At 41.8% G+C, this 13,317-nt stretch overlaps 1 protein-coding gene across 3 annotated transcripts in view; it reads right to left on the bottom strand.

Annotated features, from left to right (window-relative positions):
• Window positions 1-13,317, bottom strand: part of VCAN (versican) — a 96,484-nt gene that overhangs the window by 71,122 nt on the left and 12,045 nt on the right. For all 3 annotated transcript variants that reach the window (XM_033086425.2, XM_033086427.2, XM_033086426.2), the window contains exons 3-5: window positions 12,424-12,795; window positions 3,037-3,211; window positions 2,380-2,507 (exon numbers count right to left, since the gene is read on the bottom strand). In XM_033086425.2, the coding sequence (XP_032942316.1) occupies window positions 2,380-2,507; window positions 3,037-3,211; window positions 12,424-12,795 (675 nt within the window). The remainder of the gene's footprint in view (window positions 1-2,379; window positions 2,508-3,036; window positions 3,212-12,423; window positions 12,796-13,317) is intronic.

Raw genomic sequence — 13,317 nt, 5'->3', positions numbered from 1 at the left:
TGAACAGTCATTCCACTGACACAGACCCTCCAAATAAGGTCCTCTCTGGTGCAAGCAAGTCTAATAGATTTGGCATTGAATCAGGGCAGGGTACGCAGATAGGAGCTTTAAAATCCGCATGGAAAAAGTTGAATTTAAGCACACCCTAAGTGCTTTGGATTAATTTTGCTGTGAATTAAGTCATGAGTTAGAGGTCACACCTTGCAGGATCAACCTACACTGTTTCTATGTCCTATACCCACAAACTCCTCCTGGAGGTCATAAAGTTGTTGCCACACTGCTGATCATTTTAAAACTTCTGAGAGAATGAGAAAATAATGAAATCTCTCTCACATACACACATGTAAAAACCAACCAACCAAAAATACCCAAACCAAAACAAACCCCCTCCCCAAAAAAATAAAAAAAACAAAAACAACAACAAAAGAAAGGAACCCAAACCAACCAATCAACAAAAATCCCAAAAAACCAATAGCAACAAAAGGGAAAATTTGGCTAACTATTATAATTATTTGGCATTAAACTTGTTCAATATAATGAATGCAATATAATGAACCAAATCCCTACAATACTGTGCTCTGGCTTATATATTTGTTAAAATCTGGGTGTTTCATGTGCAAGCAGATCATGTCACCACAGTCCAGCTGATAGGCCACAACAGTGGGACAGAAGTGCAGATGCATCCAGAGAGGGAAACTGGGTCATAAATCTCGGCAAAATAAATTTTATAACAAAGAAGAACCAATTAAAGCCCATGAAAAATTCAGGACCTGAGCATTTTCATCCATGAGGACTGCACAGCCACTGCAGCCACTTTGAACTACACAGCAGTCCCCATCAGTTGTTCCCCACCAGCCTCAGTGAAAAATGCTTCAGTTTTGGCTTAAATTCTGTTTTTCAAAGTTCAGTGATAACTTTAGACCCTGAGAAACTGCTGGCTCACATGAACTCAGGACAATCTTTTCTGCATTAGTTACATTTCTCTGTTCTTGAAGAGGGAAAAGAACAAGGGATTGTTCTTCACATAGGAATAACATAGATTATGTTTTTGACTAAACTTTCTCTTTGTAATCTAGGAAAGACAGAAACTGAATTTAAAAATGTTGATTTAGAGGAAATTCAGAACCCAATCCCATCAAGGAATGATGGAGGATCAAATGTCATGAATTGTAGATGTTCACAGGTGCTGTTCACTGACAGATGTAAACAGGATATAACTAAAATTAAGACAATGAAACACAGTAACAAAATTCTGTCACTTAATTTTCAAGCTCAAGTTACAAATTCTCAAGCATGTATGTTTTATGGAGGCTTTGCAACACCTCTGTTGCTTGTATTGCATAAATCTCCAAGTTGTCTAGGACAGATCTTCAGCTACTAAAAATAAAACACTTACTGATTTCAGTAACTAAAATCTCTTCAGTAACTAAAATCTCTAAATTCACCAGCAGGAGAAAAAACCTGCATGATCTAATCTATATCTTATCTAAGACAGACTACAAACAAACACTGAGCACCTGCATTTTGCAACTGCTTTTAAAAAATATATGTAAACCTATAAAGGCAGGCTTGCTCAGAGCCAAGGCTGATTTGTTGTTCTGCTGACTTTAAGACCACTAAATTAAATGTGTAACAGCCAAGGATCATCCCTGAAGATGTTTAGTTAAGAATTATCAGGGGTTTTTTTTAGAAAAGAGTTGTGGAACTGGCATGGAATAAAAACTTGTGAAACAGAAGCAATGTGACACAGGGCACTTTAGTAAGCTGAAAATGTATTTTAGATCTGGTTGCAAAGCATTTCTGTAATTTACTAAACAAGACCCAGAAACTACAGAGTTTTTTTCCTTGTTTGTTTGTTTCTTTCTCAATCTGAGAGGGCCCATTATTAAAAAGATACTACTAAACATAGATGGCACTTCAATATCTGTCTATTTTTATGCCATGGACATATAAAAAGACTTAATTGCATACTTTATGAACTACAATACAGCTAGCACATATACTACATCTATCTTTGTGTACACTTATGTATAGCATATACAGTTTCTCCAACATAAAATGCATTTTCTTTGAAAATACTTTTATGTAACATTCAAAAAATAGGATGCATCCACAGAAACCTTTGTGAGATCTACTGCACTAACTATAGGCAGCTTGAACCCTGACTGCCTCTTTGTGGACTCCACACTGGCCTTTAATTAGGACCTGCAAGACCACAAACTGTAGATTCCCTCCGTTTGGCAGCTCCCTTCAGACGCAGAGCAGCCAAAACTTATTTTAAATGGAATTTTCTCTTTCTGCTCTTCCACATACTGGGCTCCCCAGTCACTTTTTAAGTCCTGCAGTGCACTCCCAGGATTTGCAGACCCTGCATCTCACCTTCCATGCGCTCCACGTAGCAGTAAACGTCGTAAGTCTCGTTGGGGAAGCGGCGCCCGTACGTCCTGACTCCTTTCTTTCCCATCTTATCTCCAAAGCAGCCAACTCTGGGATGTCTAATTGGATACCTGGAAATGCAGAAAATTTGTCATTATGATGCCTTGGGGTTTTAGCCTTTTATATTTTTTTAAATCCTGAGCTGGTTTAGTGTATAACTCTAAACTCCATACAGTGTTAGTTACTGTCTGCACATTTTGGTCACACAAAACATTTCCTCTGTGCCTGTGGTCCAAGCACACCCTACACCCTCAAAAATATAAATAAAAATGAGCTGGGGGAGAGCAAACTGGGGGTAAATGACTTCATTACCTTAAGATGTAATTGGACAATTAACTCCTGACATGGAAATGGACCAAACTTTTAATTGTGTGAAAAACTTGTGGCCATCTTGGGTGTAGCTTCTGGGAAGCTTCTTACAGCCCAAAGTGCACATATTGAAGGTCTTTAATACATATCCACTTTTATTTTCTCAATCTTGTCTAGCTTGTGTTCTAGGTAATCACTCCAAGGCATCAATTATGGCAAGACAGCAGCTCAAGCCGGGTAAAGCACACAAATTTTGGGGAGAAGAGTGAAGGGGTGTTTTGAAAGCCTCACCTGACAGTCTGGTCAGACACCCAGCCAGCATCACACTGCTCAAACCCATCCTCATAGGCTGCTTTCAGCTGCTCTGGGCTGGCCATGACAGCACCATTGTCCCGGCAGGTCTGGTGGGCCTGTGTGAAATTCAGGGTGTACCTGCTCGTGGCAGCCCGGTAGTGAAACACCACACCTGAGAATGCAAAAATAAAAACCATTAGTGGCACATTTTGTGTTGTTCCTCCAGCCATCACCACTCTGAAACCCAAAAACCACATTAGTGGCACATTTTTTTGTTGTTCCTCCAGCCTTCACCTCTTTGTAACCTTACCTAGGTGTTGTCCCAATGCTGAAAAGAGATGGGTAGAATGAGAAATAGTGCAAAAAGGTGAGATATTATGGTAAAAATGGTGTTCACCCTCTAGTGGTTGCTACCAGTAATGGCAAAATACCCTCAAAAATGTGTTTTTTTGAAGCAGATTTGTTAATCAGTGATGGTCCTGGTGTCTGTTTCTACACATCAAAGATCACTACAAATATATAATTTATCACTTATATGGATTTTGGTCAATTTTCCATAGCTGTATTTTCCTGCACACAGCACAAATGGTACAAAAACAAAAATCGAAGTGTGATTTTATTTGGGGTTTTCCTGGTTCTGAAAAGGATCTTGACCTTTGGAGAGAGAGGTCTGGTGTGAAGATGGGTTTTTTGTAAAGCAGGGTTTTTCTAGAAGCCACATTCTGTTATCAACACACACCCAATTCCCACTGAATCTGACAACAGCTAGAACAAACCATAAAGGGCACTGAAGTGGCAGAAAACAGCCATCCCACCTTAAAAAATCATTTCCCCCTACTACCACTGTCTTTTACAGTTTAGCATCAAAGGCATGTCCCTTGCAATACCTAACTAATAGCGCTCTAAAATCCTCAGAAGCATTTCAACACCATAAAACATCCACAGAATGGAAACAAAACAAAACAAAACAAGCCCCTAAACCATTAAATGTTCTTTTTCTCTGATGGTTTCACTTGAGTACTTCATGATGAGGAAACAACATACTGTAATACAGTTTGGGAAAATGGTGAGAGTGTAGCAATAATTAATTTTACAACAAGTCTTTGCCATTAGAGCATTGTTGAAAGATAAAGAAAGCCTGCTAGTTCACAAACAAACAGAAATATAGGTCATTTGTCAAATTGTTGATGCAAGAATTTCCAACTTATTTAGAAATCTTCTCCCCATGCTAACAAATTCAGTAAAATTTTGCCAGTCATCAAAAATCTGCATATGGCCAACAAGCAGAGAAGACACATTTTTCTTCTTGTCATGATTCACTAAGAAATTAATACAGAAAATATTATCTGAAAACTACTCAGCCATCATTTTTTTATCAAAGCCACTTGCAGAGAAACAGGAAATAAAAGAAGAAAGGCTGGGAATCCCCATATTTCATCATTTAACAGGGAGTCACAGACCAGCTGCAGCCACTAACTGGAAGCTTGCAGACCACCAGCATCCCCATAAAATTCCTTTCAGAACTGACAAAACCCATCACAAACAGCTTCTTCCAAGCAACAGTGTAATTTCAGCCTCAAATGGGTCCAAGTGTTGTTTGGCAACAGTGACAAGTGAAGAATACACCCCGGAAAATCACGGCTGGTGTTTGTATCATTACATTAAACTTTCCAGGTGCCTGAAATTCAGTCATTAAGGGTGTTAAATTGTTAGGTTATTTCACTGCATTATTTGGCTCAGGCCCCACAGTGCTGTTCCAAACAATTTCTGGGCGGATTTCAAGAACAAGCAGAGAACAGGAACAGCTTCCAAAGGGCATCTTCATCCTGTGCTGGGACCAAAGGAGCATTTCAATGTGGATGGGGGCCACAGCCTCACGGCTAAACCACCCCAGAACTCAGACTTAGGAAACATCAGCATTTAAACCTTAAAATCGCAAAAAAATACTACCTGGAGATTTATAATTTTTTAACATGCGGTATGCATTAAAGTATTTATTTTAGTACATTCAGAATTTGGTAGCAGTGGTTGAAACTGTGAGCAGAGCACCTGCTGGCATAAATGAGGATTGCTATATTAGTAGCACAGTGGTAAATAAAAAGAGGAGTTCAGGTGGCCTCCTTGGTGTTCTGGATCTAGAATTTTAAAATGGGCAACTTTTATCAAGCTCCCAACAGAGGCTGATAAAATATTGACCCTGTTCCATAACTATGAACCCATAATAATATTCACAAGCTGTGCATCTAGCTTTTCTATTTGTTATTTGTGAACATACACAAACATTGTAAAACTTTTTTTTTTTTTTTTTTTTTGTGACGTTGGCAATTCTGTCATCAAACATATTTGATGCTGAGTCGGAAATGCCCAAGTATATGAAACAATTAGTTAATTCAGTTTGCTGTTTTAATCTTAATTACAATGTATTTTGTGTGATTTTGGATTGCCTCTTGCTTATAATATTTTTCCAAGATTGCCTAAGTGATAGCATACGACTTCAAACTGGGCACAAGAGTTTCTGATTGTCAGTACAGCCACCCAAAGGTTTTGTTCCCTTAGAGAGGATAGCAACATATTTCTCTAAAGCTCTATTTTTATTTTTAAGCTTCCTGCTGCTTGAACATATGAGTGCATTTTCCACAATTCCACCCCTCATTCCTTCCTTTTTTTGTTGGAAGCACCACTGCCCTTCCTACCGTGCGACACCTGAACAAGGCAGGACTAAAGAGTTAACACCCCAGCCAATTTAAAGTGGATTTCGCAGAGGCAAAGAAGAGCCTTTGGTCATTTGTAAATCCTGGAAAGGAACTCGGGGAATGCTTTGTTCTCCTCGCCCTGATCCACAAGGTAAACTTCACCTATTCTCAGAGCTGGAGGCTCCTCCATTTCCAGTGAGGAGCTAATGGACATGAAAGAGCCTCCGAGATGAATGGGAAGGAGGACTCACTATGCATAAGCCTGTGCAACAGCTGCAATAATTAGAAGACTCCTGGGGCTAAGAAGATTAAAGTGCAGGACTTTCATTGTTTCAGTTAGACAGAGAGAAGGGCAAAACCCATTGTCCCGCTCTTTGCACTTTAAAACATTTGAAAAGGATTTTTTTTTTCCCCTCCCCTTTGTCTATTTCCTCCCCGAAAGAAAAGGCAAGAAAGGAGTTGTCCTAGGAACAAATAAAGCAACTGGAAAACAGACTACGGCGGTATAATGTTGTCACTGAACATCTGGCAAACAAAGTCAGTGTAATTACAGGAAGGAGTAGCAGCAAGAAAGAGCACTCATAGGAAAGCAATTTGCAGCATCCAAAATTCACTTCTGTCAGAGCAAGGGCGAACGCCTTTTCATCGTTTACCTCATGTCTTAGACCAGAAGATAAAAATGCAAAGTGTTTAACTTCTAACAAACAAGGGTAAGATCCTGGTTCTGTGGTTACACCCCTTTGGGTCGCAGCTTTATGGTGTATCATGCATCAAAACCTTGTGGAACTAGAGGGAAAGCTAGTTTATTATCCTGGTATGGCTAATAAATTATAGTTCACTTTCACTGGTGAGCTCACGCTGCTGCCACATGCAGTGTTGGCAACATCAAGCCTGAATCTCAGAAGTTGCCTGACACAGCAAATACCTGAAGGGAAGAGATTGTGATGGCAGAGCTGCTAAATTTTTATCTTCAGACCTTGGACACGGTGGTGCAGACCCTGAAATAACCCCTGGCCCAGTGCCAGAGCTACTACACAGTTCAGATGAGAGATCCTCCCTGGCTTTAATGCAGGAGGCAATTTACATTACAAATACACCCCAAAAATAAAGGTTACAGGGCTGAGAACTGTATGAAAGAAGGAATAGGGCAGCATTTCCAGTTGAATAATTAGTTTGTGTGTCATCTCTAGGCTTTGTACCCATCTTCTGAGCCCCGTCTTGGGCTTTGGCAACCTGAGAAGAAGAATCTCGCCTTGCCAAGTGGCTCAGGGAGCTCACGGTGGGGAGGGAAAGTGCTTTTCTCCAGGCTCTCCAGGGACAGACACGCCTGCTCCAGCTCACACTGTGCCCCCCTGAGCAGGATGTTTGTGCCCAGCACACAGCTGGAGGGACACAGGGACTCCCCTGAACAGCTCCAGGTAATGAGAGATCAACGCTGAGCCTCACCTGTGGTTTTATCCTTTGTCACTCTCCCACCACAGCTCCTGCATCCATCCCAAGGCAGAACCATCCCACCTGGCCACCAGAAGCTGTCACGCTCCCAAAATCTACAAGAACAGCTTGGCCAGACTCTTTTCCTCCCTCTTCCTGGCACGCTGGGTCTTTATCACCCCGAAATAAAATTCTCTGCCATCCTCTGATGGCCACTACCAATTGTGCTCTTCCCTTGACAGGAAGATTCTGTCCATTAGACTGGAGAGTAAAACTCGAGCTGAACAAACGCGGCAGCCCGTGATAATTTACACGGAAATTCAACATCAAGAGGTGGTAAGGTTTCAAGGCAGGTAAATCCGAAAGATTAGGTAAAAGCACCTCTTCAAACGCCTACTTAGGGAGATAAAGAAGGGGATTTCTGCTGCAGAGAGAATAGATCAATTAGGTTGTCAGCACACAATCTCCCAGGGCTAACAGCATCACTCAGTGGCAGCGTTCCCACTTGGGAAACAACTTTCATTTATTATCATTATAATGCTTGCAGGAAAGACCAGTTTGCATAAAAATGAAAATGTGAATTGCCATCTATGCTGCCTCCCTAATTCTTGTTTCTTTCCATTAACAAGATCAGTATCTTAAGCCCAGGATTGCCTTTGCGAGCTTTAAAAAAAAACACCAAAAAAAAAAAAAGAAAAAAAAAAAAAAAACTGGAGGAAAAATGAACTCTATCAGATTTGCAGCAGAATCAAACAAACTGAGCAAATTTGGCCCATGAAAAGAGTGGATTCACAAAATATCAGTTAGAAAATAATGAAGTGCTCTCTTTTGGCAAAAAAAAAACATCCACTGAGAAGCTATGACAAAAGAGTAAGTAAACTAGAAGGATCCCATTTGCCACTTTGAGCCCTTTAAATCCAATTATCTCCAAGAAGGAGAAGAAAAAATGAGGTCAAATGAGTGGTTTGTTCAGACTTCTTAATTTGGAATGCATTGGGTCATACATGTTCTTCTTAATTGCCCAATATCATAGCACCACACAAAACAAGTATTTCATTAAATATTCAGACATTTTCCAGAATTAAAAGTACTGCGTCCTTTCATTTGTAGCTCAGATTTTTACAAGGTAGCTCAAATGTATTTTATAAAAGTGGACTTCATTACAACTAGAGAGAAGGAATAAATGTGGACGCAAGAAGGTACAGCAGTAACTTTTTTATAAAATCCTTTCTGGAATTCAACTCACCCAAGGCAGCTTTGCCTGAAGGTTACAGGTTGAGTCTAAAAGAGTCATCCATAAATCTCCCTAATTGGTGACCAGGAATATTTAATGCAGAGAGCTTACCTCACCCAGGAATATCCAAAAGCTGAGAGGCCAGCATGAGACAGTTTGAATTGAGGGCTTAGAAACACCAAGAAAGGTTAAAAGAAAAGCACAAAACACCGTAGAGAGATGAAATTACAGAATCTGACAAAGGAAGAGCTGCTCCTGAGACAAAGGGAGCATTTTGGAGGAATGTGCACAGAAGGCAGAGAAGAAAACACGTGGAAGTGAAAATGAGTATGACTTGTTCTACACATCCAGGATTGGAATTGGATGATCCTAGTGGGTCCTTTCCAAATCCAAATATTCTATAATTATCATTCCCCTTCTTGTGAGAAGATGAAGCATCCAACATTGCCATGATGCTGTTAGATCCATTCTGAACACAAAAGGATCTCATGTGAACTCTTGATGATGTCCTGAGACAGAATCATGAAATGGTTTGGGATGGAAGGGACCTTAAAGATCATCTATTTCCAAATATAAACAGCTATTGATACCCAAGTAGCTGGAATCATAAATTCCTATTACCAAGGCAAAGGAAAGCCACAGAATGACATCAATATCCAAGATCCTGTCATTGTTTAGAAAACTTTTACCTGTCAGAATAGGAATGTGCTTTCCTTGTGAATGATAACTAAGATTACCAGCTGTGGTTAAGTGGTGGCCTAACCAGGAGTCCAGCCATGGATGATGAAAATCCACAGACATTCAAAAAATAAATGGGAAAAACCAAACCTTTATCTGTTCAGGATGGAATAACACAAGTTTCTGTGTGGGTAATTCCACTGGTGACAGATCTCTGATAGCAAAATGAGTAATAAAAAATAGGGCAAATGTTTAAGTTTGCCCTTTGATATCAGCTGCTTTCATTGGAATAGGACCCTAGGACAGTCAGATCTTTTGTCTGAATAGTTTGTTGCTAATAACACATGAATCTGATTTCAGAAGTTCATTTGGCATCTAAAAAAGCAAATTAACTGGATGTTTGCATACAGGTTATCAAATCTGTCTGTTGTGACAGCTAAACAGAAAAAATAATAGGTTCACAGTTACAACTTTTGTACAGTCTTGGGCTTGAGACCCAGCCAAAAGAAAAAAAAGTTCTACTTTCAGTGATTAATACCCACTATTCAGCTTAACCTGGGAAAATCTGTGTGCTACTGAGAAAATTATTCTTCCTCAGAAATCCCACTTTTCATTCACAATACATTCCATCACTGGTAAAACACAATTATTTGATGCACAGTGTGTTCAACAGCAGTTCTGTATTCCCAGCATACCTAAAGGAGAGAAATGGCAATTACAGTAATTTTATTCAAGTTAGCTCTCCCAGTTATCTATTATGCTACAGCAGGCCAGCTGTCTAATCTTATCTTCCTGGCTTCACTGATGCTGCTTTATGCTTTTTGTTTGAAAGTCTAAAATTAGGGAGCGTGCATAAAACAAATGGAGACCCTGAAAATACCTAGAATATGAGTCCTGAATTGGTTTAAAAAATACCCAAAGCAGCATAAAAAAAATCCCCAAATATAAAATCATCATAACAGCAAAAGAGGAATTACACCTGCTCTGCCAAAAAGTTTTGGCCTACTTAAATTGAGCATAAAATGAGCAGAATAAAGAAACACTGGTGATAATTTTACCAGAGGTTCAGCAGCCCCAGCTCCACCCAGGAGAGCTGACCAAAGCACAGTGCTGAACCAGGCTATCCCTCAGCTCTGGAATTACCTCAGTTAACATGGAAATATCTCCCTGCACCCGGTCAGGACAGGCAGTGCAGAGTGCACAAAGGAGGAGAACAGGGGATAAAATCTCTGTAAAAGGTGTCACTTTGGGGTGCAGGTTCAAAAAAGAAGCGATGGAGATGATTTGTATTTGGGAGTAATGTTTTTGTGGTTTATAAATAAAAGATGAAATCATAAGAAATCATAAAGAACAGAGCAGAAGGTTTGAACAGCAATATTCACATGAAGTTTTTATGAGTTCATAAATGCCATTTTTTTACATAATGGAGAAAACTGAGAATGGACAGCCCAAATGACGATCTCGCAAACCAATTTTCCATCTCCATAAGCAAAACTCAGCTTTTTCCCTCTCTTGAAATTCTGACACTAAAGTAGTCATGGAAAAGAGCAGTTGCAGAAAGAAAATGGAGTGTGCGAAGTTTTTCACTGAGGTAAAATCATAAGTCTAATCAGTTCAACACTTCACAGTGTTTTTGCAGGAGCAGCAACTACAAAAAGCTGGAGTATCACCATAAATCATCTGATATTTTATTGTCACAAACATCTGCTGCTCCTGGATATAGACATGTAGTCAAGGGAACACTTGAAAAGGAGTAAAGGAATGCCAGGTACGCTCATAATGAAAAGGAAAAAAGTAACTTCAAACCAGGATTTCTTTTGCTTTTGTCATTAGGACCTAACAGTTTCTGAAGTTATGCAGACATTAATGATTTATTGGATTTCCAAATTAAGGCCACACCTTCAAATCCTTTAGTCAAATCAAAGCCAACAGACTGTTCACATGAGGCTTGGCAGATTGGAAGAACAATACAGTATTAAGCTCACCAAAAAAGCCTTAGCCAAAGCCACAACTTCCAGCAGCAGATATTAATGTTTGTTCTGAGATTCATTCACCTGAGTAAATACTGAACTTCCAAAACACACCGAGCTGCAAAGGGGTGTGCAAGGCAGGGCACACAGCCTGTGAGGAGATCCATCCACACAGCTCAGTGCTGTCCTAAACACAGGCAGAAACCTGAGCCCAGAACTTGCCTGTGCATGGCACAGAGCCTGGGTTAATGCCCTGCCTTTCAGCACAGCCTGTGAGCTCAGGCTCAGTGCCAGCCCAACAGGGCTCTGGAGCAGTCTCTGTGCCACGCTCCATGAGCAGGCTCTGGAGGAGAAACACCCACACATCACATGCTGCTTTGGACACTCACTTTTGTTTTGCTTAAACCCATGGAGCACTTCAGGTTGGGGCAGAGGGGTTGGGAAAGGCCCTGGGAGTGCTGTGACAGAAGCTGGACACGAGCCCAGGGTGCCCAGGTGGCCAAGAGGCCAATGTCCCCTGGGCTGTCTAGAGAAGGGAACAGAGCTGGGGAAGGGGCTGGAGCCCCAAGAGGGGCTGAGAGAGCTGGGAAGGGGCTCAGCCTGGAGAAAAGGAGGCTCAGGGGAGCCCTTGTGGCTCTGCACAACTCCCTGTCAGGAAGGGACAGTTGGGGGGATTTGGGATCTGCTCCAGGAACAGGGACAGGAGGAGAGGGAACAGCTCAGGCTGGACATCAGAAAATAAGTGTAAGGGCAGTCAGACATTGGAATGCACTTCCCAGGGAAGTGGGGGTGTCACCTTGCCTGGGAGAGCTCCCAAAATGTTTGAACGTGGCATTTGGAGGCCTGGATTAATAGTGAACATGGCAGTGCTGGGTTAATGCTTGGACTTGATAATCTTAGATCTCTTCTCCAGCATCAACAGTTCTGAAACTCGTGTCTCTTCTGTCTCTCAACACACAGACTTCTCCCTCTCAAATTTTTGGAGGCTATTTCCTAATAGACACAGCAAGCAAACTGTTATCACTGCCTGCCCCACATTTAGCAAACACCTCCCTACCTCTTTTATTGCAGCTTCTCCCATCCACGCATCCAAAATTTATTACCGGGCAAAAAGAAGCACTTCCTTCACGCTTGATGTTCCTTTCCCAGGAAGTGGCTCCCACTTTTGGTGGCACAGTTTGGGACATCAAACAGGCCAACCACAGCTTCAGTGGCCTCCTTCCACCCTAAGCTTCCACCCTTTCCATCACAAGTCGCTTCTTTCCGCCCTACTCAAAGCACGAATCTCCAAAGACACCCTAAATTCCTCTCCAGCTTTGTGCCGATCACGAAGCTCTGCTGCTCTAGCTGGAATCACTATAGACAGACAAACCCTTACCCTCCACAGCCAGAGAGATGATGGCCTGCGTGTCCTCCACGCCGTACATGACGTCGCAGCGATAGACGCCGGCGTCGCTGGCGCGCAGCCTGGAGAAGGTCAGCGAGGCGTCCCCGCTCTCCTCGGAGTGGCTCGGCACAGACACCCTGTCCTTGTAGCTCTGCCCTATCTTGATGTTGCCATTTTGGGCCACCAGCACCGTGGTTTCCTTGGCGTCCTTCCCGCTTTTGTCCAGCTCCACCTTGGACCATTTGATGCGGAGGTACTCGGCGGCGTAGCTGGAGGATATGGTGGGGGTGGTTGAAAAGAAGCACGGCAGGACTGAAGTTCCAGAGAGAGACCCCTTGACCAGGGTTTTTTTTTCTGCTTTAACTACAAAAAAGGGGAGAGAGCGAGGAGAGAGAAAGGAGAAATCACATTAGTGCAACAGCAAAATCAGAAACGGATATATTTAGTTGTTAATTAATGATTCACTAATGCAAAGCCTGAAATCCATGAATCTTAGCTGATTTGTAACAGGACTGGGGAGTATAAGCTGAAAAGAGTTTGTATCAATCTTGGTACACTGTAAGCTGATGAGGAAGCCCGTTTTTCTTTGGGAAAATTTCATTCTGACTTATTCTCTCCATTTGTTATGGCCCCCAAGTAATTAACCTTTGGGGACGGCTCTGAAATTTCAGGTGACAGATGAACTGTAAGAGCTCTTTTCTCAATTCACATGAGGGAGGCTGAGTGAAAAACGATGAGTTACCTCTCTGGCCCAAGCCCCTGAGCGCAGGGGAGCTGCTGGAGCTCACACCTTGCCTCCCTGCAGCTGTTCCTGTCCTCAGAAGCAAACACAGCCCATGGCTTTGCACCCCTGACCCCGCTGCTCTCTCAGGGGTTAACTCTCTT

Source organism: Catharus ustulatus (assembly GCF_009819885.2).
Source record: "Catharus ustulatus isolate bCatUst1 chromosome Z unlocalized genomic scaffold, bCatUst1.pri.v2 scaffold_26_arrow_ctg1, whole genome shotgun sequence".
In the NCBI taxonomy this organism is placed as follows: domain Eukaryota; kingdom Metazoa; phylum Chordata; class Aves; order Passeriformes; family Turdidae; genus Catharus; species Catharus ustulatus.
Note: the sequence above shows the minus strand (reverse complement) of the source record. Positions and strands in the feature narration are given on the sequence as shown.